Genomic DNA, 27,355 nt, shown 5'->3' with positions numbered 1-27,355 from the left:
TCTAAATAAATATAAGAAAGGCATCCATTTCCATGGACTTAACCCTGTTAAGATCAACAAAGCAATCTACAGATTCAGTGAAATCTCTAACAAAATTCTAACAATCTTTTTTACAAAAATGGAAGTCAACTTCCAAATATATATGGAATTTCATCAAGGCCTGATAGACAAAACAATCTTGAAAAAAAAAATAAAGTTGGAAGACTCATACTTCCTGACTTTAAAATTTACTACAAAGCTAGAGTAATTAAAACAGTATGATCCGGGGATAAGAACAGATATGTAGACTAGTGAAACAGAATAAAGAACCCATAAATAAACCCTTATGAGTATAGTTAATTGTTTTTTGATAAAGGAACCAAGACCATTCAATGTGGAAAAGACATCAAATAGTGCTGAAAAAAAAATGGATATCCACATGCAAAAGAATGAGGTTGCACCCTTACTTTACACAATATGTAAAAATTAACTGGAATGTATCAAAGAGCCAAACTTAAGTACCAAAACTAAAAACTCTTAGAAGAAAACATAGGAGTAAATCTACAGATTTGGCAATGATTTCATGGATATAATGGTAAAAGCAATTCTCAATGGTGAAAAGCTGAAAAAAATCCCACTAAGATTAGGATCAAGACAAGGATGTCCACCCTTGCCACTACTATTCAACATAGTTTTGAAAGTCCTAGCCATGGCATTTAGAGAAGAAAAAGAAATAAAAGGAATCCAAATTGGAGAGGTACAAGTAAAACTATCACTGTTTGCAGATGACATTATACTATACCTAGAAAATCCTAAAGACAAGAAAACTGTTAGAGCTCATCGATGAATTTGGTAAAGTTGCAAGATACAAAATTAATACAAAGAAATCAACAGCATTTCTATATAATAACAATGAAAGATCAGAAAGAGAAATTAGGGAAACAATCCCATTTATCATCACATCAAAAAATAAAAAGTAAAAAACAAAACAAAACAAAACCCTAGGAATAACCCTATCCAAAGAGACAAAAGACCTGTACTCTGAAAACTATAAGACTGATGAAAGAAATCAAAGATGACACAAACAGATGGAAAGATATATCACACTCTTGGATTGAAAGAATCAATACTGTCAAAATGATGATACTACCCAAGGCAATCTCAGATTCAATGCAATCCCTATCATATTACCAATGGCATTTTTCACAGAACCAGAACAAAATATTTTAAACTTTATTTGGAAGCACAAAAGACCCAGAATAGCCAAAGACATTCTGAGAAAGAAAAATGAAGCTGGAAGAATCAGGCTCCCTGACTTCAGACTATACTACAAAGCTACAGTCATCAAAACCATATGGAACTAGCATAAAGATAGAAATATAGATCCGTGGAACAGAATAGAAAGCCCAGAATTCAACCCACGCACCTATGGTCAACCAACCTTTGACAAAGGAGGCAAGAATATACAATGGAAAAAAGACAGTCCCTTCAATAAGTGGTTCTGGGAAAACTGGAGAGCTACATGTAAAAGAATGAAATTAGAACACTGCCTAACACCATATATAAAACTAAACTCAAAATGGCTTAAAGACATAAATATTAGCCCAGATACTATAAAACTCTTAGAGGAATACATAGGCCAAACACTGTCTGACATAAACCACAGCAATATCTTCTCAGATCCACCTCCAAGAGTAATGACAATAAAAACACACATAAACAAACGGAATCTAATTAAAATTGAAAGTTTCTGCACACCAAAGGAAACCCTAAACAACGCACAGAATGGGTGAAAATATCTGCAAATGAAGCAACTGACAGGGATTAAACTCCAAAATATATAAACACCTCCTGCAGCTCAATACCAAATAAACAAACAAACAAACAACCCCATCAAAAAAATGGGCAGAAGACCTAAGCAGACAATTCTCCAAAGAAGACATATATATGGCCAAAAAACACATGAAAGGATGTTTAGCATCACTAATTATCAGAGAAATGCAAATCAAAACCACTATGAGGTACCACCTTACACCAGTCAGAATGGCCATTATCCAAAAGTCTACAAACAATAAGTGCTGGAGAGGGTGTGAAGAAAAGGGAACTCTCTTACACTGTTGGTAGGAATGTAAGTTGGTACAACCACTATGGAAAACAGCATGGAAATTACTCGGAAAACTAAAAATAGAATTACCATTTGACCCAGCAATCCCACTCCTGGGCATCTATCCAGAGAAAACCATGACTCAAAAAGACACATGTACGCCAGTGTTCACTGCAGCACTATACACAATAGCCAAGACATGGAAGTAACCTAAATGTCCATTTACAGAGAAGTGGATAAAGAAGATGCTGTACATATACACAATGGAATACTACTCAGCCATAAAAAGAATGAAATAATAGCATTTGCAGCAACATGGATGGACCTAGAAATTATCATGCTAAGCGAAGTTAGACAGTGAGAAACACACGTCATATGCTATCACTTATATGTGGAATCTAAAAAAAGAATACAATGAACTTCTTTACAGAACAGATACTGACTCACAGACATTGAAAAACTTATGGTTACCAAAGAAGACAGGTTGGGGAGCAGGGGGAGGGATGGGCTGGGGGTTTGGGATGGAAATGCTGTAAAACTGGGTTGTGATGATCATTCTACAACTATAAATATAATAAAATTCATTGAGTTAAAAAACAGTAAAAGTACAGGCAACAAAAGAAAAAATAGATAAATCAGCCTTCGTTAAAATTAAAAGCTTTTGTGCATCAAAAGATACTATCAAGTAAGTGAAAAGACAATCTATAAAATGAATGAAAACATTTGTAACTCATAAATCTAATAAAGGACTAATATTTAGAATATGTAAGAACTCCTGAAACTCAATAAATATAAAACAAACAACCCAACTCAAAAAAGGCAAAGTATTTTAAATAGACATATTTCAAAGGAAGATATACAAATTTCTAAGAAACACATGAAAATATACTCAAAATCATTAATCATTAGGGAAATGAGAACCAAAACCACAATGCGATATCACTTCACATCTACTAGGATGGCTATAATTCTTTTTTTATAAATTGTAAAAGAATAAGTATTGGTGAGGATGTAAAGAAATTGGAACACTCTTGCTTTTCTGGTTGGAATGCAAAAGCTGTAGCCCCTGTGGAGAAGTTTGTGGCTTCTCAAAAGTTTAAACATGGAACTACCATATGACTCCATAATTCCACTCCTACATATATGTGTAAAAGAACTGAAAGCAGGGGCACAAACAAATATTGTACATCCATGTTGACAGCAGCATTATTCACAATAGCCAAAAGGGGAAAACATCCCAAGTGTCCATCAACAGATAAGTGGATAAACAAACAAATACATAGACACAGATATTATTCAGCCATAAAAAAGAATGAACTGGATGTTATTATTCAATGGGATATTACTCAGCCATAAAAAAGAACAGACTTTTGATATGCGCTATGATATGGATGGACCTTGGAAATATTATGCTTAGTGAAATAAGCCAGACATAGAAGGAAAAATGCTGTATGATTCCATTTATGTGAAGTACCTAGAATAGGCAAATTTATAGAGAAAGATAGTACAATAGAGGTTACTAGGGGTTAAGGGTTGGAGGATAAGGAGAACTATTATTGTTTAATGGCCACAGAATTTTTGTTGGAGATGGTTAAAAGTCTGGGGTATAGACTTTTATACAAAATTGCAAATATATTAATACCACTGAGTTGTACATTGACAAATGGTTAAAATAATAAATATTACATTATGTACATTTTACCACAATCTTTTTTTTTAAAGAGGCATTAGATACACTTGTAAAATTGATTTTCATCATCAGGCACAGAGGCAATATATTTCAGATTTTAAAGGTTCAGTTTTTGGAGCCTCAGTCAACTTTAACAGTGAATATCACCCAAAGGTGGTCCTTACTTTCTGGAAATCAGGACAATTATTCAATCAGCTGGAGGCATAAACACTATGGAATTGTTTCAGGTTATGGAAAGGTGAAAAAAAGAGCAAAAAAGAGGCATTTATTTGTAATTTATAAGAACAAAGCAGCACTTGCTCTTCTTCTTATTATAAAGTTATGCCACTATTTCAAGGCTTTTATAGGTGACAAAGTTACTCTTCTAAAAATTTAGTCACGGTTTCACATGTATTTCAAGTGAAATGATCATAGCTCAATTTTCCTTGTCCAGATTCCAGTTTAACCAGTATTCTCCTCCCCCAACTCATGTTAATGACAAGAACACTGCACAGATACATGTGATTTTAATCCCCCCCAACCTTTTTTTGTGTTTTTAGGGCTGTACCTATGGCATATGGAGGTTCCCAGGCTAGGGGGTTGAATTGGAGCTGTAGCCACTGGCCTACACCACAGCCACAGCAATGACTGATCCGAGCCACGTCTTCAACCTACACCACGGCTCACGGCAATGCTGGATCCTTAACCCACTGAGTGAGGCCAGGGATCCAACCTGCACCCTCATGGATACTAGCCAGATCCGTTAACCACTGAGCCATGACGGGAACTTCTTAATCCCTTTTAAGTGTAATTTTTTATTACAATAAAACTTGCAATAGCCAAAGTATTTTACAATTTAGAGTTCTGGTTAATTAAATTCTCTGACATAATTTAGGGGTCACTAGTCTTGCTTGTAATTAAAAATTTTCCTACATGTCCATATTCATTGTCCTTCCCTATCCAACAGGTTTTAGCCAATATAATCAAGTACAACTGCTACCCCACGACACTATGCTGCACAGATGGTGTTCAGTGGAGGTAGCTCACTACTCTGCACACTCTTGCCCCATCTCTAGATTCTTCTTAGTTACATGCTGCAATCTCATTGATACTGCGTGAGAAGAATTTTCATAAAATGGTCCAAATTCATTGACTGTATAGTACTATCTTCCCCCATGAAAAACAGTTTTATTATCTTAAAAAAATTTAAATAACATGTCAACTATGTTGATGTCTATGTCTAATAGAACATGAAGCCCATAACCTAATCTGAAGTATGGACAATTTTACATTTAAGAACATGGAAATAAAATAGAAAATTTCCACATGTAGTTCATTTAAAAGGTTTCCAAGACAGTATAGGGATGACAACTCAGATTTAGGATGAACCAGGAAGCATAATTTATGCAAACATCCCAAAGGAAGTCAAGATAAAGAAAGTTATAGAGATCACTACTTATAGTGACAGAGATCACTGCAATGACAGAAAGATATTCTCTGATGAAATATAATTACGTCCTTGATATGGATACTAATTTTACAGAATATAATTTCTCTAAAAATTCTGCTCTAGAAAAATAAATTTTTAACAATTTGAATAACACAATTTTCTTTCACTCAGGTATCCAAAAACCCTTAGTAATAATAGGTTTGACTGAGTTATATCTAAGGAATTTTTAAAGTTAATCCTTAAATTAACCAATCCTTTAATATCTCTATTCCTTGAATCATTTGAGCTTTGACACAGCCATCTTACCTTTCCTCACCAAAAAAAGGGAGTTCTCTACCAAATGCGTAAGATCAATTGATGGCTAGAAGCAATTAAAATAGATGTTAAAACCCACGAGGTTTGTTTTTATGCTATTTAGTAAGTTTCCTTACAGAGAATTTTAGTAAAGTGACTTATACTTCATTATTGCTTTAAACATATTAAAATACCTTTATTCACTTTCTAAACCCATACACAAAGAAACTGCTGCATGCAGATTTGTTGCACTCAGATTGTGTGGTTAATATAATCAGGTTAATATGTTAAAAAAGAACTTGACACAGAAATTATTAATGAGTAGAACAAGGTCACTACTTCTGAGCTGAGGTCACTTACAAAGAATGCACAAATGAAATTAAGGTTGACTTTTATTTACTTGACTATCTTCTTACACTGGATTCCTTTGGCAACGTATCTTTAAACATTTAAAACCCTGTTTACAAGGATGCTCTGAAAGAAGCTTCAAACCATTATGCCCCTAATTGAATTCCCCAGGAGTCCAGTAAACTCAGAGGAATAAAGAAAAATCATAACACTTGCTAAGTCATCTCAAAACATATTTCACTGCAAGGTTATGTGACTTGTATTTTGAGGTTCAAAGATGAATAAGAAAAGACAACTAAATGCTTCATTATTTAAACTAAAATCAAAAAGAACTTTACCTATTAATAAGCTAATTAAATCAGTACAGTTTTAACTTTCCTTTCAAGAGAAATAAGACAAAAAACAATAACAGCATTTTCTACTGTATGTGACCACTCTCCTAGAGTATTAAAGTGCTCAGGCGGAGAAGAGTATTTTTAACCAAAGACAATTATTCACAGCAAAGGTATGAGAGAGAGCTAACAAAAATCTGTAGTCCCGAGGGAAAGGAGCATTTCATCTGTGAATTCAGAACAAACTCTAGTGGAAGAAGTGAAAGTAAAAGTTTCTAGGAATCAATTGGTTTATTAACATGCCCCCTTCACTATTCTAATTTTACCTTAAAATAAGTCTTTATGATCTTTTTATTCATAGTTCCTTCACATGTGTCTGTGTTTGTTGTGACTACTGAGCAAAACATGTGGGTCTGAGCCTTCCCAAAAGAATGTTAAATCCCTTTCTACTTACCTGGTTTGTATGTTATTCCAGGGGGGAAGAGGAATCCCTGTTGGGCAGCAGCAGCTGCTGCCAGGGTCCGCTGGTCATGTGGAAAAATTGGGATCATGAGCGGAGGCATGTGACCCTGAACCTGCTAAACAGAAGAGAGCCTATGATCAGACAGAGCAAATGTATGCCAAGAAGTATTTGTTTTTTCACTCCTGGTGGCTGTGCTGGTACCCAAACAGCCACCCACTTCTAACCTCACTCCAAATCTGCTTCCTGAGAAAATTCAGGCAAAATTCACCAAATCCCTTTCAGATTCTATTAGTAAACCAAGGACATAACCTCATGATGAATTTGCCTCACCCCTGTTTCCACTGAATTATAGTTAATGGTTTACTTGTATCTTGACTTTTTTTCCTTTTATTTTCTTTTTTTCCCTCTTTCTTTTTCTTTCTTTCTTTTTTTTTCTGTAACAAAGAACTAGAAGAAATAAGTTTGCTTCTGTCACTGTGCAGTGTTGAAAGGTTTTGCCCTTTCACCTGCTTTGCATTCTGTGCTTTATTTTGAAAAGCGTATTTAGTATCTTTGGTCAGAAAGTAATGTCTAATTGTTATATATTCCAAAAGCTGTAGCTCCCCAGTTTAGGTATCTTATTTCAAAGCCTTGCTACATTATGTTAAACATATAGCTCTTCAGATTTAAGGCTACTACATCTTGGCTCCCAATTAAACTAATATTCTTTGCCGTACACACCTCGATGTAACATATAAATTGCTTGTCTGGCTAAGCAGTTTTACAGCTTTATGCACTACCATGTAACTCAGTAATTATGGAGTTGTATTCAGAGAACATTTCATAATAAATTCTACTATATCAAATTTCATTTGACCTCAGTAAATGTATCAAAGAGCACAAAAATGCAAAATAGAAAATGTTCACTCTATATCAGCATTTGTATTCCATATAAAGAAAATAAGAACTATGACAGAATCATGCCTGTGAAAATCACATTTTAATTTCCTAGCTCCCTCCTTTATTCTATGTGTGCTGCCCTGATTCCAGAAAAGCATCATAGGACGGTTTTGTACTGGCTTCTGCGGCATGCTTTTATCAATTAAACTTTGGGACTTTTGTTACTTAAATATCAAAACTAGGGTGTACTAACAGAAATGATCTTTAAGTTCAAATTGGGTCTTTGGCCTCCTTACTAGTATAAAAGAGCTGCATTATATCCTGTTTAAGATACAAACCTTTACCAGTCATTCTTCCAACCCCAAACCCTTCCCCTGTTTAAATTTCTAAATCTTCTCTTTAGGCAAAATTCCGTATACTGGCTGATGACCCTGTTTAAATAGCACCAACTTGCCTTGTCCTGTCCCTGTTCCTTCCACAGCCAGGGACACAGCGCAAAAATGCTCCTGTGTAGGTCTAGGTGGTTTCATTTACCAACAATTTCTCTCTAGGGAAAGCCCTAAGATGTGGGTTAATAAAGGGCAAGCAAAAAATAAACACTTTACAGTATTTTTCTGAATTCATTTCTCAGGAAAATCAACTTATAATAAAAAGGTCTTTGTGCAATTACTACCTTGCCAGTGGGGCGTGAAAGAAACTAGCTTTGGGCAACTATTTCTTCCATTTTAGCTGAGGTAAGCCCAAGTTTTGAACATTAGAGTACAAACTTAGCTTGCTTAAATTGGAGCTGATCCCCTAGTGCCCAGGTCTTGCCTTTAAGCCCGAAAAAGCACTAGCTTTGCTGTTCAACTCCAGCTTGTTGTGACCTGATGCAAATCTGAGATGTCAAAGATAAGGGCACCGTTCTATGTCAGAAAATAAAACATAAAGTTTTTTGTAGGTGATGATTGTTCATCACAAGAATATACCAAAGGAAATCACTTCAGTATTTCTAGAAATACAGTCCTAGCATGTACCCAGAACATAGCACAGTTGCTTCATATTCTAAAGAAAGGAAACAAGAAAATAAGGAGTCTATGTATCAACTTTATTTTTTCCTTCTTTCATTTTACAACCATTTATTGAGTTGTTATTAATATGTGTTATGGATCTTGAGAAGTAGCTGAAAAAATGGGGGCTATTTTACTTGGGAAAGAGAAGACATATGGCTATGCTCAAACATTTGAAAGCATGATGTATGGAAGAGGGACCAGATTAAGCCTGAGCAGTTAGAAAGGGCAGAACTAGGCCCCCCAAAAAGAGATTTTTAGGGAAACTGAATGCAAAGAAGACTTTTCTAATAATGAGTTATTCAAAAGTCCCTGTGATTAGAGAGATCGTGTGTGCCATTTCCCTAGATAGAGATGGCCAAGGAAAGGCTGTATATTCATACGTTAGAGATACTTGAAAGGATATGCATAACCATAAAGCTCTGATTAGATAATGACCTATAGAGTCTTTTTCAACTATAACTCCAAGTTCGTTTAAAAGTCAACATTAGGAAGATAATGTCATATAGTCATTCCTTTGCATTCAACACTTATTTATTCAGAATTTACTACGCCTGCAAAGGCTTTGTTGTCAAATGAATCCAAACTTAAATCTACATCCTGCCATTTCCTTGGCTGTATCATCTTGAACAGTTACTTAACCTTTCCGAATCTATATCATCATGTAAAAACCAAAGCTAATGACACTACATGGTTGTTGTGAGGATTAAATAGACAAGAAAAGTAACACTTGCGGCACAATGACTGGGCTATAATAGGCACTCAGTAAATGTTAGATCCTTGTTTTTTTCTTATATAGTTTGCATATTCAGTACTAGAAAATTATCAAATTACTGATAAAACAAGAAACAGTGAATCTTAACCTATCATTCTACTTCAAAAAGAAAACATGAGCCAACTAAATTATTCAGTTTTGCAGGCAGAGGCTTGTTTGTTCTTAGCAGACATCATGCCTCACAGAGCACTATCCCACCCCAAATATCTAGAAAACCAAGAAAAAGAAGATGGGATTGTAAGGCTCATTTGAAGATGTAATTTGGGATCTTTACTGAAATTCACAAAACAGAATTTTAAAATGGAAACATAATTTTATTTTTACATAGGTGCCCAAGCTCTTCAGATCATGGCACAACATAAGGGTATCAATGGAAATTAGGTATCAGACCTTAATTACTGAATCTTGGTACCCGAAGATATTTCCTTTGTAACCAGCCATGTATATGAGATAACTAAGTAAACCACCTAAGGTCGTTTTTAATGCTGTAGGGCTGTAGGTGTTTCAAATTAACATAAACTATAAGAATTTAGGGAAGTTCCTTTCTGTATATCATCCTCTTCAAGGTAAGAAATTTTAGAATGTTTCAATGCTAACTATAGCTAAGAGGCAGTTTCAATAGATTGGGGGACAAAGTAAATAAAGAGGGGGAAGAAGGCATTGTGAAAGCAACGATAAAGATGAATCATAGAGTCAAAATGGAGCTTAGAGTTTATCTAACCTAGTAGTTCTTAAAGTGTGGCACCTGACCTGAGACCTTTCAAAAAGCAAATTATCAGACTCTATCCAAGACCTATGAATCAGAAACTCTGAAGGCTGAATCCATCAAAAGTTAGGCTAAAATTTAATGCAGAGCAGTGATTCTCAAACTGTAGTGGGCTTCCAAATCAACCAAAGAGCTTGGTGAAAACAGAAACTGCTTAACTCTACTCTCAGAGTTTTCAAATCAGTAGATCAGAGGTGGAAACCTGAGAGTGTACTTTTCTAATGAGTTCCCAGGAAAAGCTAGTTACCTCTGGGACCATTCTTTGAGAATCACTAATCCAATTCAAACCTCACAGTTTATACCTAGGAAAACAGGTAGCTAGAGAAGGTGAAAGATACATGCCTAAGGTCACACTGCCTATGTCAGAGCTTTAGAATACAGAACTGCTAATCATCCTGTCACATGGATATCAGTGATAGAAAAGAGAAAAATCATGTGTGTGTACCCTTTGGATAGAGAAAATCTGGAGGGCTGCAACTGAAAAAAACCCTATAAATATAAATTTATATATTATATACATAATATAATAAATATATATATATATTGTGTGTGTGTGTGTGTGTGTGTGCAGGGCCGCAGGGGCAGCACATAGAAGTTCCCAGGTTAGGGGTGGAATCGTAGCTGCAGCTGCCGGCCATAGCCACAGCAATGTGATATCTAACCTACACTACAGCTCACGGCAACGCTGGATACTTAACCCGAGGCCAGCAATCGAACCAACATCCTCATGGATACTAGACCGGTTCAGTAGCACTGAGCCACAATGGGAGCTCCCTGAAAATATTTTTATATTTCACAGTTGTGTCTCTGGAGGTGACTGGGAGTATGGATATTATGCCGTTCAGTTTTAGTCTTTTCCTTCTTTCTAATATTGTACCCTCGAATCTAATTCCAATTAATTCATTAGCAATGATCATTTAGCTTCAAATGATAAAATTGCTCTTATTTGAAGTGAAATAATGATGTGAAAATTCAAAACGCCCTTCATTAAAGACAAGCTGAAATATCTAGCAGCCAGTTAGAAAGAATACAGGCTGAGAGATGATGAAAAGCTCATCTTTTAGCTCTAGTTATATAAGTCATCATCATTGTCATCATCACAGCAGCTAGTATTTTCCAGTACTCCCTGTAACTCGAGCACTGGGAAGGTGACCTACATGCTCTATCTCATTTAATCCTCAAAACTTTATGAGATACCTACTGTTATTATCCTCATTTATTCAATGATAAAAACAAAACCATGAGAGGTTAGGTATCTTGGTTAATTAAAAAGTGGTGGAGCTAAGATTCAAGGCCAGGTATGTCAGGGTCAAAGTCTGTACTTTTAAGTACCAGATTATATTACTCATAAAGTCATCTTTTTTTTTGTTAAACAGACCTAAATGAGGTAAGGAATATAATTCTTTGTGATAACAATTTGTTGAATGTTTTATAAATATAATTGTAAATTTACATTCTGTTATAATAAATAATACAGAAAGATCTCATGGATCCTTTATTCAGTTTCTCCCAGTGGTAACATGTTGCAAAACTATAATACAATGACACAACAGAACACTGACATTGATTCAATACAGCAATCTTATTTAGATTTCACAGTGGGATACCATTTTAAAGAAATTATCTGTCTTAAAAACTAGGAAGGGAAAAGAAGGTCTATGAAGACTCCCGATTACCATCTTGCACACAAAGCTCACCCGTATGACCCGATGCAAATAATGTGAGTAGAAGTCATGAATTAAAGCAACAATTTCCCCTTTCATATCTTTCATTTTTTTTTAACTTACCAGAACATTATTGGTTGAAAGTGGAACAAAAAAAATGGAACGCAAGGGCGAGGTAGTAGGGAAAGATGAGAAAAGAGGGCTTGGGGCCACACAAGAATCACATAAGCATCCAAAATATTTTCCTTCTATGGAAGTTGTGAATTTAGTTTGCTGTACTGTGTGTCAGTGCTTAGGGCAGATAAAGAATTTTGAAGATACAGAGGAGCCCCACCCTGCTCTGAAGAATGTAAGCCTGACGATCCTCTTCCTTCCCATCATCCTATTTTCCCATTTGGTGACATGCCAGGAAAGGCAGTTACATTGTAAACGGCAAACATCCAAAAATATTTTACTAAAGAATAAGAAATAATAGAATTTCCTTCACTCCATCAAAGAGTGACCAGTCTCCACATGTCTTTCTCAAGAAGTTATCAAAATTTCAAATAGCATCTTTTTTTTTTCTTGAAAGTGTAATTTTCCCTTAGCACAAATTCAGAGATACTTTAATTATCCCATAGGTAGAGGTAAAACTGATTTTGTTAATAGAAATAGTAAAATAATGTGGTCAAAAAATAATCTCTGAGCATGAAACTGCATTTATTTCTACTGCTTTGGAAGTCAGCACTAACTGGCTAGGTATGTAACTTGAATGACTAACAGGAAACCAGGATCTCCTTCACAGGAGAAGCCTAGTCAGTGCATCAAGAAAGAAACAAACTGTATCCCCCAAAGCACAACTGTCCATTAATTCTAAGCTTCCACAATCCCAGACCAAAGTATTTCCCTTTTGTAGAGGGTGGGGAACACATTCTTGATCAAATAGGCTATATGCCCAGAAATTTTAATTGCTAGCGTGTTCCTCACATCTTTCAGACAATCAAGACAGCAGCAGATGCATGTGAAACACTTAGGTTCTGTCTCTTTCTATTCGTAAACAGCATTGTTGCTTCAACACTTATGCCCTTTGTTTTCTCTGTGCTAAGTTGTTGATGATGCCATTTTTTGCCATCTGCCCCAGAGCTTCATTAAAGATACATGAATGGGCTAACTGGCCTGATATCTTGTGAGGAACAGGTGCTATTGTTTGTCCCTGAAGACTTGCACTAAAGATATGATTCAGAATACTTGAGAAAGAGCATCTGCAGCAGTCAGTCAGAGAGCAACTTGGCAGAGACCTGGCTACGTGCTAATATGCAAACAGAGTGACACTCAGGGGGCCTCATTTTCTCTTTCATGAGGATTATTTAACTTTTCTTAGTAATAGGAAATAAGTATTTGTATCAAAAGTCATGAACATATTAATGTCTATTACTGAGTTAAAAACAGTGAGCAAGTAAAGATCTTTTTAATGCCCTATTTCTAGAAAATCATTCCTTGGGTGATTTAATTGGATAAAGCTTCTTTAATCTGTTAGAAGGAATGTTTCCAACATTTGTAAATCATGATAGAGAGATGGAAAAACAGAAAATACAGAAAGAGAAAGAGCAACTTGAGAGGGAAAGGCAGGGCATACACACAGACAGAAAAGGTTGGGGTTGGTGTTGGGGTGGTGGTGATGGTGGGATTTCCTTAAAGGTCATATTCCTTATTGTGAAGAATAGCTGAGTCATTTGCATAAAGTGTTACCACTATAAAAGCTGCAGTGTTGAGAGTGGTAGAAATAAAATCCTCAGAACTTTATATGAAAAGCCTTCAAGGTCATGGAGGTATCGTCTTACTGCCAAAAAATGCATGCCAAATCTCAGTTAATTCTGGAGAGTTAAGAGGGAAAGGATCTCATTTAATAGGATAAATTAGTGCCTTAACACAAACCCTTTAGTTTCAATTTTTTTTTTTTTGCCTAAAATGTTAAGACTCTGCTTTGCCCTGTTGAATACTGAACTTCTTTCAGTTGACCATAGTTTGAAGTACACAAAGGAGCCTTGTACTATAGATGGCCAACCTGACTACTTATTGTTTTAATTCACTATCATCTCTTACCTAGTAAGCTGAGTGTCCTGAATGGCCTGTGACATTTATGTTTCTATATGCCACACTGCTCTTATCACAGGGCTAAGAATATAGCAGGCATTTTGTGTCAACTAATCAACGTGAGAACCATCTAGGACCTAAGAACTGGTTTTCTGAGCACTAATTTCCATAGGGTAGTGTTAACGCAACTGCGAAAGGTAGAACTTTAGATAGAGCTATTGCTTTTCTCATTCTAGAAGAGAATTTAAGAATGACTTTTAAATAAATCTGGATATCACTTTGTTTGCTTTTCATTTGTCTTATTTAGCAACTCTCTGGCTATTACAGCTAATGAAGGATTACAAATTCTTGCTTGTAGAGAATTCAGCTAGCTCTAGCAAGAAAATAATCAAACCGAAATTTTATCAGGAGCAATTCTGGGACACAAATTTTCTACAGTATTTGAGAAAAGAATCCCATCTTTCCAGATGTTTTCCACCAACATCCAATGGATAATTGTTGCACAGATAGTGTGAGGCAAGGATCCTACTTCATTTGTTTTTATTTGTTTGTTTATTGAAGGCAAGATGTTCTCTCTCTAACTCCCACAAGGATAATACACAAAACACTTTGTTACTATTGTTAATATGATGCAGTTTCTTCCTAAAATTTTGCAGACTACTGCCGCCACTCTTAAATCTTCACTAAAGGGCAAGGAAAAAAATCTGAAAAAGGTAGAACAAACTCAAGATATTATAGTTTAAAGCCATCCTTTTTAAAAACTTTGGTCTTTCGAAGTCATATGTTTAATCTGAATATTAATGAAAAGCTAACTTTACACTTGTAATATGTATTTTCTGTACATGTATTATACTTAAAAATTAAGGAAAAAAATGAAAAATAGTTTCAGTAGTGTACTTGCCTTTACTAATTTCCAACATTAAGTATATCTAATAAAATGTCTAAAACATTCATAGGAAAAATGGAGAAGATACATCTTGTGCATACCCTCACTACCAAGAGTAAGACATACAGACTAAGCAACTCTTTCATTAGGTTGGTCTTTAAGATGGCTATTTCAAATCCACTTCACAATCCAGCACTTTCCAGCTCCCTTCCTTGGTTACACAGGAGAGAAATGATCATTGAAAGTAAGAGTACAATGACTCCATTTATCAGGTCAATAGCACATGTGTTAAAAAATCTTCTTTAGGTATATATTCAGAGAGAAATGTTAATAGTCCTGAAAGAACCAATCCTAGCCTTTATGTTAACACCTTTTTATATTCACAGCATACTGTATACACTCTGTGCTATTTGTACTTTCTAAAATGGGAAAATACCTCATTAATCTACCAGGATCATCAGTAGTCAAACATCATTACTCTATACCCTCATTCATTTGTACATGCTCTGTTTAAATACTGAATTTTCAAAGAACACAGATTTGGTACTAATTAATCACGATCCCTAGTATCTCTTACTTATTTGTCCCCTTACTCCCTGAAATAAAGAGCTCCACACATATAAAATGACTTCTTAGGCTTCCAAGAAACATGTTACTCCATAGGGAAGTTAGTAGTGCCTGTCTACATTGAACTATTCAACAGCCCTTTACTGAGCACCTAGCACTACCTGCCAGGTACTATGCTGAGCACTAGGAATATAGAGATGCCTTAGAGAAATCCATAGCTTTATTTTATCAGGTAGCAGTGTAAAGTTTGTTTTCACTTACATAGTAGTATAAACCATCCAGTCTGTCGGCTTGCTTTGGAATAGGATCAACAGAGAAGGGAAAGATTTGATTTAAAAGGAAAATAAATTACAACAAAAATTCCATTAGGTATCTTTCCATAGTCTTCCTATGTATGGTCTATAACCAAGAAAAATTTTGAGAGTATTTATGAGGACAAAAGTCAGATTACTTTATAAAATAGATGATAAATGTTAATTAAATGTGTTTAAATTATCTTACTATGTTTTAAGAAACTCTCACCAGGAGGGAAGTAGAATATCGTGTCCATAAAGAAATTAATAAAACATGTTATGCAAAAGTAAAATTTATGATTCATTTGGAATTAGATATGTACCACCTTTTCGATCCAAACAAATGCATAATCTTGTCAATTAAATATTATTGTTAAGGTATAGTAGTATGTTAAAATTACTTTAAAGTGCAACTAAGGAAAATTCATGTGTGTTTATTACTCCTTAAGGATCTATTAGTGGGTATTTTATTCAGATTCGTGCTGTAAAATCTGCATAAACTCAGCATATTGTTATCCCCATGTGTGCATTTGTTTGGTTAAAGCAGAACAGCAAATCTCAATTTTTGCAACTTCTGGAAAAGTCAAGAGAACTAAAACAGTCTTAATTTTAATCAGATACAAACAGTTATCACTACAGAAGTGAAGAGTTGACTATTATGCAAATAGTCACAGTTAGTGGTCACCAGGCCATCACAGAAGACTGAGCTAGTCAATTACTTTAGATATTTCCAAAGACTAGTGAAGATGAATGTTTCTTATTCCACCCTGTCTTATTTCCACAGAAGTATGAAACATATTAGAGACTAATGATTGTTGTTCTCAAATGGAAACCCCATTAAATACACAATGATCAAAGTGTTTTGCCAAGATGGAAATTAATTTTTTAAAACTCTGTATAAATGCCACATAAATATGGTAACATTTGTGAAGAATGCGGCATTCCTTTTTTGTAACAACCAAATTCAGATAGAAACCTTCCATAAACTTTTGACCTTTAATGAAGGCAATTTGGCTTTTACCCTGAAGTATCTTACACAACCTTATTCTGTTAGCAATAACCAGAGCTCAGTTATTAAATTCTTCTTCCAGAAATTGCAGGTCTACATCCTACGCTACAAGTTTCGTTAAAATTTTGCACAAGAAACTTAAAAGCAGGGGCTTTGCATCTTAGTAAAAGTCCCTCTCTTGCACAGAGTAGGACCTAATAAATATTTGCAATATAAATGCATTAAAGAACTTTCATTCTCTGTTATTTAAAAAGTAAACTACAATAATTTTTAAATCTTTTGAATTAATTACAAGTCCTTTTATCATTTGCAATCAAGGCAACAGAAATAATACCTCTACTCCAAACATAGTTCCTTATAGTGATCTTTTCTTTTGGCATGCCATAATCTGACTTTGAAGTCCACTAGTTGGTAAGAAAATACAAAAATTGATCTTATTTATTTATTTTAATATATTTTTAATGACAAATCTCTCCTAGTACATCTGTTGAAATTCTTCTACAGTATAATTTAGAGATGCCTCTATGCTTCTTTAATATTTTCATCATCATCAGTTATAATTCTTACTGACAGAACTGATAAGCTGTTCTCATCAGAAGAGCCAGGAATACAGTTTTCCAAAATATTAATAAAAAAATAATGTTTATCACAGTCAGCTGGTTATGTAATACAGAATGAATGACATAAAAACATTTAAGCATCACCTATCATGGAGAACAGAAACAGTTTCTTTTTTTAAATTTAATTTTATTACATTTGTAGGTGTACAACAATCATCACAACCAAATTCTACAGCATTTTGCACTGAGGGTTTGGAATGGAAATGCAGAAACAGTGTCAAGCTAGAAGGGCTGAGAAACATAACTGTGAGAACTCTGAACAGAACATAAATAAGATGTCTAAGCTATTGACACCTGGGGCCCAGCCATGGCAAGATAACCTCCCTGGAAATACCAATGGGAGACAGCACCTCTATAGGTTCGGGGTGGGGGGCAGTGTGAAGAGAGGTATAGTGAGATGATCTTTGTTACAGATAAACAGCAGGTAAAGGCATAAACAGTGACTACAGTCACAAAGCAAACAGCCTTCAGGTTTTTACTCTTTATCATACTCTTTTTAGAGCAAAAAGTTAACACATGCAACTTTATGTAACCTACAACTGCTGCCCCAGCCGCAGCATGCACACTTAGACACATATACACACTCTTTCACATGTACCCACAAACAGAATTCTACATCTACCACCCCAACTAAATGTACAAGTTATGTCAACACTGAAACTCATATAAGGATAAGCTAACATGTTGATTCAAAAAGAGCAATTTTCTTTCTTTTTATATTTTACTCGGTACTATGTTTATTTTTTAAAAATTTAGATACAATAAAGAAATGTTCCTATTAAAGAAGGTAAGGTCCAAATTCCTTTACCTGGTCTGGTATTGAAATCACTCCACAAGATATTCTTAATCTATCTCTCAAATACCTTTTACCATCTCTCTACTTTTTTCCTTCAATAGCTTCTAGGTTTCTGTGCATGACACTCTTCTTACTTACCCTATGGAATGAACATTCCTTTCCTCTTTGCTGCCCCAAACCTGACCTACCCTTCAAGATTCAGTTCAAACTCCTCTATGAAAATTCCCCAAATACATATTTCCTTCCGTTCGTCAAAATTTACACTGCATATACTATGCTGAATTATTCATGGTTTTCAGTTCAATATTTGACATTATTTTAGGCACTGGGGACAGAGCAGTACACATTATCTCCTAGGGAAGACAGACAACATACAAATGAATGTATATATGTATATATATATGTGTGTGTGTGTGTGTATACACATACCCATGACAAATATATTAAATATAACAAATGCGAGTTGATAATGGATGCTATGAAGAAAAATAAAGATAATGAGACACAGTACGAGGAGTAGAGGGTAGGAAGCCCGAGGTGGTGGTTAGGGAGTAGAGAGGACTACTGTGGACAGGGGTGGTCAAGAAAGGATTCTCTGAATCAGGGTTAAATGACCTAAAGTTTCATGAGGTGTGATACAAGTTTATGAAGATCACTCTGGTTGCTGTGAGGAATACTAAGAATGAAACCAGAGAGACCAATTTAGAAACTACTTCAATAGTCCCAAAGTGGAAGTAACAGTGGAATTTCTCCATCTGCTCAAGCAGAATGAAAACATCTTGCAGATAGATTCCTTTTTTTTTTCTTTTCTTTTTTTTTTTGGTCTTTTTAGGGCCACACCCACAGCACATGGAGATTCCCAGGCTAGGGGTTGAATTGGAGCTGCAGCTGCCAGCCTATGCCACAGCCATAGCAATGCAGAATCCAAGCCATGTCTGCGACCTACACCACAGCTCATGGCAATGCCAGATCCTTAACCCACTGAGCGAGGCCAGGGATTGAGCCCGTGTGCTATGGATATTAGCTGGGTTCGTTTCCTCTGCACCATGATGAGAACTCTACAGATAGATTCTTAATATGCTACCAGGACAGTGCCTCCAAATATGAAAGGCAAAAAGTAATTATCTGACTGATCGATTAACTGGCTGACTAAAATAGACCTGTCCGGTGATTTCATAAGTGACAAGAAGCCTATCATTTTCAAACACTTGTACCTTTTTATGCCTATAGTGGAGAAAAGAGTATAAGAAAGTAACGTCTAAGTGGCTACTGCTATATCACTGTAATTCATCTCCCCAATTATTATGTTTGAATAAAATTTTAAGCAGCTGAGCAGCTTACTGACAAAAACTAAAAATGTAAATCCTTAATTCAGTCTCTGTGTGGGAAGAATAAGAATATTTAAAATAATTCAAGCTACCTGTCAACTTTCCTATGAGGAAAAAAAAAATCAACTGTTAGTAAAGCTCAGAAGAGTAGAAAATTTAATATATACAAACTGGCTCAAAACATTGGTTAAATTAAACTTCTCTTGCAATTTTTTTGGGGGGGTTAGTTGAAAATAATGTGATATTTGCCAGATGAAATAAAATTTACAATATAGAGTCAGATGCTGCAGCAATTCACCTTAAATAATATTCTTTGCTGTTACAAAGAACAATAGGCCGGCCAACAGCATTATTTAAATGTGATTTGGAACAACTCATGCAATCACAGCTGAAAAGGAATAGAAACTCAAGCTCATAATGAAACAAAGTGATCCACTCAGGTCAATAGAAAAAACAAACAAACAAACAAACAAACAGAATTCAAAATGGAAAATGAATAGATTGAATTTTTCACATGTTCCTAAAATAAAGAAATCCTAACAAGAAAGTCTAATATTCTTTTGTCCTCAATTTTAATATATCAGTTTTTTACTTTACTCCATCTAAAACAGTATTACATACTCTTTGATGATAATTCTTAATGGTGGGCACATAAGGAAACACAGGAGCATTGTAATTCTCAGACTTAAATGCAGAAACAATATAAAATCTTAGCCAATCTTCTGTACCACCAAAAAATCCAAAAGTAGTATTAAGACAGGTATGTCCTAATCACAAGATGCTAAGAAAAGAAAAAAGAGGAAAGGAAAGGAAAGGAAAAAAATATGAAAGAAAAGATAAAATAAAGAAGGAGGGAAGAAGCAAGCACACAACAAGCAAGCAAGGATATTGTGGGCTTTTTAAAAAATTAGTGCTGTCTTGACCTCAAAAACTAACTTACGGTTACTAAAGGGGACCGGTAAGGGAGGGATGAATCGGGGGTTGGGAACTGGCATATGCACACTGTGGTATGTGGAATGAATGGTCAACAGGGACCTTCTGCACAGCATAAGGAACTCTACCCACTATTCTATATGGGAAAAGAATCTGAAAAAAAAAAGTTTCTGTGTATACATATAACTGAATTTTTTTGTTCTACAGCAGAAATTATCATGACATCATAAATCAACTATAATTCAATAACAGTAAAAAACAGAAAGACATAGATTTGAAATCAAATTTATGGTTACCAAAGGGGAAATGTGAGGGGGAGGGATAAATTAGGAGTTTGGGATTAACAGATACACACTCCTATATACAAAATAGGTAACCAACAAGAACCTACTATATAGCACAAGGAAATCTACCCACTATTCTGTAATAACCTATATGGGAAAAGAATACGAAAAAGAATGGATATATGTATACGTATAAGTGATTCACTTTGCTGTATACCTGAAATTAACACAACACTGTAAGTCAACTATACTCCAATAAAATTTTTTAAAAGAAAAAAAGCAATGCTCTCTATAGTTATATCCACAATTTTGATTACAGTCCACTCTGTTCTTTGCACTTCAGCAAACATAAGTTTTGACCCCCCGTCAGAGTTAACCTTACAAAGATTTTAAGATCAAATTATATAAGGAAAAAAAATTTGCAAAATAAAAATTGATATAATAACTTGAATTAAAATTTAATTACCAAAGAATGAAGTTCCCACAGTGGCACAGTGGGTTAAGGATCCAGCTTGTCTCTGTGCAGGCCTAGGTTCAATCCCCAGCCCAGCACAGTGGGTTAAGGATCCAGCGTTGCTTCAGCTAAGGTGTAGGTCTGAGCTCCAGCTTGGATTCTATCCCTGGCCCAGGGAACTTCCACATGTTGTGGGTGTGGCTGAAAAAATTTAAAATTTAAAGTTCCATATATTCATTTTTTAATTTGAGAACTCATGAACTACTTTAAATTAAAATTTAAACTGAAAATTGAAAAGCTGTGAATTATGTTGCTGACCAATTTAATATAAATGCAAGGACCAATCTATGGGTGTGCCCTACTGTTAATCATTCATGACTTGGCAACGCAGAATAATATTATAAGAATTTAATTGAATATAGAGATAGACATTTTCTCCAGACCAACTTGACCAATTTTAAGATAGCTCAACTTAAAAATTACAAATGCTTATGGGTAAGAAAATGAAACAAAGACAGAAATGGAAACCACCACCACCACCACCCCTACCCCTCCCCCCCCCACTGCCAAAACCCCACAAAAAAATAAAGAAAAAAAAGAACAAAAGACATCCCATGATACGTGAGTCACATGGTAAAGTACTTATCCATAGATTTAATTTTTGACTTTAGTGTTATAACATGAATTCCTAAAAATGTAGTTATAAATTTGTGAGCAAGCATTTTCCATAACCTTATTACCATATCCACGACGATATACAATCATGATGACCACAGCTATGGACATTTATTTTTAGTTCTACATGAGAGTTCCCAAATATGAATGACATAAAACTCAGCATTGATTCTCTTTAACTCTTCTTAATTTAACAATACAAAAGGTCAGGTTAGCTCCTTTAAAACTGCAATATGATTGTAGTTTCCATGGTAGAATAAGGATTTGAATCTACATAGAAATTATTAGCCAATAACAATAGGTCTTTGTCCAGCTGTGACTACTTCCCTCCTCTACAACCAGTCCTTATCTGGCTCAGGAAATGCCTGTTTTAACTGACAGGTAGGAGATTAAATCTACAGCTGCTGAAACACAATCTCAGCTCTGTTAGATAGGCTTTCATTGAAAAGCACTACAAACACATAATTTGTTTATGTTGTACCAGCAATCTCTGACAAAGCAGACTGTCTAGCTGAGACAAATGTGGTTAAACCCATTTATTGTATTATTTCTGCTACACAGAACAAGCTCTTAAAACGCAGAAGCTAGACAAGGCACAAAGCTCTAGCTGTCTAAAGAAATCAAGAATAGATGACTTCTTGTTACACTAGCCCTTTTTACACAGAAAGCATGTTCTTCCCTGGAAAACATCTATTCCAATTTCTCTCTTAAATGGGTGGTTCAATTATGTTTATGCTTTCAGTTTTTAAAGTTTCTTTTTTTCCTTCCAGCATAAAAAGGTATAAAATCACTAAATCCCTGAATAACTCTAGATTTAAGAACATGATAAATATTTATAGCAAAAGCTATAGCACCCCTTCAAAAAATATCCATAATGATAAATTCTAATTGACCCTCTTTCAATATTTATTGCAAATTCTTATAATGTTATTCAATTTCTTTATTTCACTTGATGTAAAAACAGCTTTGCAACTTATAAAGAATATGAATAATAGTTTCTTTAAAATTAAGGATTCATGTAGAGATACCTAATTTTATAAAATAAATGTCAAGGGGTGAGGTTTTAACAACTAGAGCAACAATAAAAGCTGTTAGTCATATGACCATAAATTACTTGCTCCAAATTAATAAGAAGAACTGGAAAATCTTTTTTATAGCTTAAGTCTATTCTTTAGGTATACTTCTTCAACTCTAGCACTCTGAGTATACCATATATTCATAAACTGTAAAATTAGCAATAACTAAAGATTAAAGTCTTTATCCACCTTCACTAAATCCTAAAAGTTATAATCCATGATAATGAAACAGCAGATGGTACACAATATGGTTTAAAAAAAGAAAACAGATGCTATAACTCAAACTTGTCAAAATTTTTTAAGAAGAGTAGCATAATAAACACAAAGATTATAAAACTATATTTGAAACATGGCCAAAAGGATTACGGTTAGCCACTCTCAAACATGTCACCATTCTCTAAAATCTTGTTTTATTTTTCCTTAATCATCATCAGAAAACAGGAAAAGTGAGAAAAATAACCTTCCAAGTTGGAACATATGGGCCACTTGGAACTCTGAGTTAGTCTTAAAATATCGAAAGTATGCAATAAACTAGCTGAATCCATGGGGTCTCCCTCAAACAGCATGGATAATGAGGGGAATCCATAACAGACATAAACAAACCCAGAAAGATGTCTAGACCCCACATCATTATGTATGATATATGCCCAAGATATATGGGCATACATTTGAATGTTCAAGTTCAAACTTGGCTTCTATTAGACTGATTCAGTCACAGCATGGGGTTTCTTTAATAAACAAACCTTACTGTTAGAAAATATTGGGGACTCAAATCATGTATTATACCCCAGCTAGTTAAAGATGTGGTGCTCTAAAACCCTATATCCTTTGAAGCTTTCTTAAAAAGAGGCTGTAAATAATAAAGGGAAACTACATCCTAGAAAAATATATGGAAGTCTTAGATTTTTGCATTACAAGTTGGGACCAGATACTACATACAGCTTGAATTTCAATTAACTAATTTTTAATTTCCCAATAAAAATTTGAAGTGAGTTTAATAATGTGGATCTTGGTTTTTATTTTCCATGATTCTTAAGGAGGCTGAATGCATTCACACAAAAGATGGAACCATAGTTATCTCACGATAATAAGTTCTTTGCCATATTTGATATATATATGTATGTGTGTATGTATACACCCATGTATAATATAAATAGACTTACCTCACTTTAGGGTCACAGACTTTAGAACCAGAGTGGCTTCAGAAAGCCATTTTTCCAATACTTTCATTTTAAGCATGAATATAATAAGGAAAGAGAAGTGACTTGTCAAGGTCACAAAATTTGAGAATGGCTAAGCCAAAGTTAAAAATAAGATCTTTATTCCAAGTTTGCTGATTGCACAAAATCATAAAATCAGAGATTTTTAGGAATGGAAATAGATTTAGAGACTACATAATCCAGTGATTCTCACTTGAACAAGGAGCTCTGGTGAGCTTTTCCAAAAATCTGTACACTACCTCGATCAGGCCTTAACCACCTCATTTTATAGAGGAGAAAATTGAGGCACATAAGGATAATGTGACTTCCCTATGTCAATATAACTAGTTAAAATCAGCTAAGATCTGGGACTAGATCTAATTCCCCATTAAGGGATTTTTCTTTTTCTTTTCTAGTTTTCATTCTGCCTCCCTTAATGTAAAATCTAAATATAAACATATCTGTTATGTTCTCAACTTTAGTCCAAATATTTTTCTCTTAAATATAAATTTACATCATGTGACAGAGGATAAAAGCAAATCTCATTGCTCTACAAATACACCCTGGCAACACTGATACACAGTGACTCTGGTAACTGTCTCTCTTCCTCTCTTTGCCCCACTGCACAACCCCACAAGTTTGTATGCCTGTGACATACTTTAAAATTAACCATGTATTATTCTTTTTTTTCTATTGTAGCAAGACTACAAACTCCTTTGAGAACAGAATCATAACTTCCCTTACATTCCTCACAATATATAGAACACAAAGACAGCTTTTTGCAAAATATAAATTGAGTTATTTTTCTGAAGGTCAGGGTATTAGTTTTTAAAAAGCATGAAAGTAGACTGATGAAATAGAAAGCAACAGTATATTAAAAAAGATAATAAATCATGACCAAGTAAAATTTATTTTCAGAATGCAAAGTTGGTTTAACATTTGAAAATCAATCATTATAATTCATCATAATAAGAGCACCAAGTAGGAAAAAACATGATCTTTTCAATAAATACAAAAAAAGCATTTGAAAAAAAATGACTCCTCATTCATGACAAAAACTTTCAGCAAATGTGAATCATAGGGAACTTTTCCCATGTGATTAAAAGTATATTTGAAAAACCTATAGCTAATATCATCATCAACAGTGAAAGTCTCCATGCTTTCGACCTAAGGCAAAAATGTCTGCTCTCACCATTTCTATTCAGTATTTTACTGGATTTCCTAGCCAGTGCGATAAGCAAAGGAAAAGAAATCAAATGAACACAGATTGGAAATAAATTAGTGAAAATGTTTTTCACTGCAGAAAACATGGTCATGACCATAGAAAATCTCAAGGAATTTAATAAATTACCTACTAGAGCTAATAAGTAACTAAATTAAGCAAAGTCACAACATACAAAGTCAATAACAAAAATCAGCTTTCTTTCTTGGTCCTAGCAATATCTTTCTGGATATATCTCCTCAGACAAGGGGAACAAAAGCAAAAAGTAAACAAACGGGACTACATCAAACTAAAAATTTTCTGCAAAGCAAAGGAAACCATCACCAAATGAAAAGACAACTTAAGGAATGGGAGAAAAAATCTGCAAATCATACATCTGATAAGGAGTTAACATCCAAAATATAAAGTACACAACTTAACAACAACACAAATCAACTTGATGAAAAAATAGGCAGAGGATATGAACAGACATTTTACCAAATACCTACAGATGGCTAATAGGCTCAACATCACTAATTATTAGGAAAATGCAAATCAAAACCACAAAGAGATATCACTTCATATCTGTCAGAATGGCTATTACTAAAAAGATGACAAATAACAAGTATTGTTGTGAATGCAGAGAAAAATGAACCCTCATACACTGTTGGGAATGTAAACTGGTGTAGCCACTATAGTAAACAATATGGAGATTCAAAAAAAATTAAGAAAGAAGTACCATAAAATCCAACTATTCTACCTCTGGGTATTTATCTGAAGAAGATAAAAACAGTAACTTGAAAAGATATATGCACCCCTGTGTTCATGGCAGCACCATTTATATAGCCAAGATGTGGAAACAATCTAAGTGCCCACTGATAGATGAACAGATAAATAAGATGGGTATAAACATACAATGAAATACTACTCAGCCATAAAAAGATGAAATCTTGCCATCTGCAACAAAATGGATGGACCTTGAAGGTATTATACCAAATATTTTAAATAAGTCAGACAGAGAAATACATACATTGTATGATTTCATTCATATATTGAATATTAAAAAATAAACAACAAACAAAACAAAACAAGACAAACACATAGATACAGAGACCAGAATAATGGTTACCAGAGAGAAAGCGAGGGTGAGGAGAGGGCAAAATGAATAAAGGGGGTCAACTATATGCTAATGGATGGAAATTAACCTTTTGGGGGTGAGCAAGCTGTAGCATGTACAGAAGTGGAAATATAATGCTGTACACATGAAACTTAAATAAGCCAGAGTTACCTCAATTTAAAAAAGAAAAAAAGGAAAAAAGACATGCTTGTCAGAGGTGAGGGTTGGGGGTGGGCAAAGGTGAAGGGGGTCAAAAATCAAACTTCCAGTTACAAAATAAATAAGTCCTGGGAATGTAAACATGTAATGTACATGAAATGTAAGGTACATCATGGTAACTATAGTGAATACTGTAATGCATATTTGAAAGTTGCTGAGCAAGTAAAATTTCCCATTATAAGAAAAAAAATTTGTAACTATGTTTTGTGATAGATACTAACTAGATTTATTGTGATCATTTAATAATATTTACAAATTATATCATACCTGAAACTAGTATAATGTTATATGTCAATTATATATCAAAAAAAGACTTAAGAAATCACTTGTCATCCTATATACTAGAAATACTAGAATAACCAAATTAGAAAAGGCAACTTTTAAAAACCCTATTTACATTAGCACAAAAAATAAAATACTCAGAAAAATGTAACCAAAGTATACAAGGCCTCGACACTGAGAGCTATAAAATATTGCAAAGGGAAATTTTTAAATACCAGAAAAAATGGAAAAAACCATGTTAACAGAATGGAAGACAATATTGTTAAGATAGCAATTCTCCCCAAATCAAGGTATAGATTCAACACAATCTCAATTCAAATTCCAGAAGGGGAGTTCCCATTGTGGCGCAGTGGACCCTGAGTTGCTGTGGCTCTGGTGTAGGCCAGCAGCTACACCTCCAACTGGACCCCTAGCCTGAGAACCTTCATATGCCGAGGGAGCAGCCCTAGAAAAGGGAAAAAAAAAAAACAAAAAAAAAAACAAATTCCAGAAGGACATTTTGAAAACATTGTGAAACTGATTCTAAAGTTTATGTGTAAAAAAAATAGCAAAAACAATTTTGAAAAAGGAA

General features: G+C 34.5%; 1 protein-coding gene across 5 annotated transcripts in view; it reads right to left on the bottom strand.

Moving 5' to 3' along the window:
* The window catches only part of SOX6 (SRY-box transcription factor 6), a 424,407-nt gene that overhangs the window by 128,531 nt on the left and 268,521 nt on the right, over window positions 1-27,355 (bottom strand). For all 5 annotated transcript variants that reach the window (XM_047776211.1, XM_047776209.1, XM_047776210.1 and 2 more), the window contains exon 7: window positions 6,631-6,751. In XM_047776211.1, coding sequence (XP_047632167.1) covers window positions 6,631-6,751 — 121 coding nt within the window. The remainder of the gene's footprint in view (window positions 1-6,630; window positions 6,752-27,355) is intronic.

Source organism: Phacochoerus africanus, chromosome 4, assembly GCF_016906955.1.
Source record: "Phacochoerus africanus isolate WHEZ1 chromosome 4, ROS_Pafr_v1, whole genome shotgun sequence".
In the NCBI taxonomy this organism is placed as follows: Eukaryota; Metazoa; Chordata; class Mammalia; order Artiodactyla; family Suidae; genus Phacochoerus; species Phacochoerus africanus.
The sequence above is the reverse complement of the archived record's forward strand: the minus strand, read 5'-3'. Positions and strand labels throughout refer to the sequence as shown.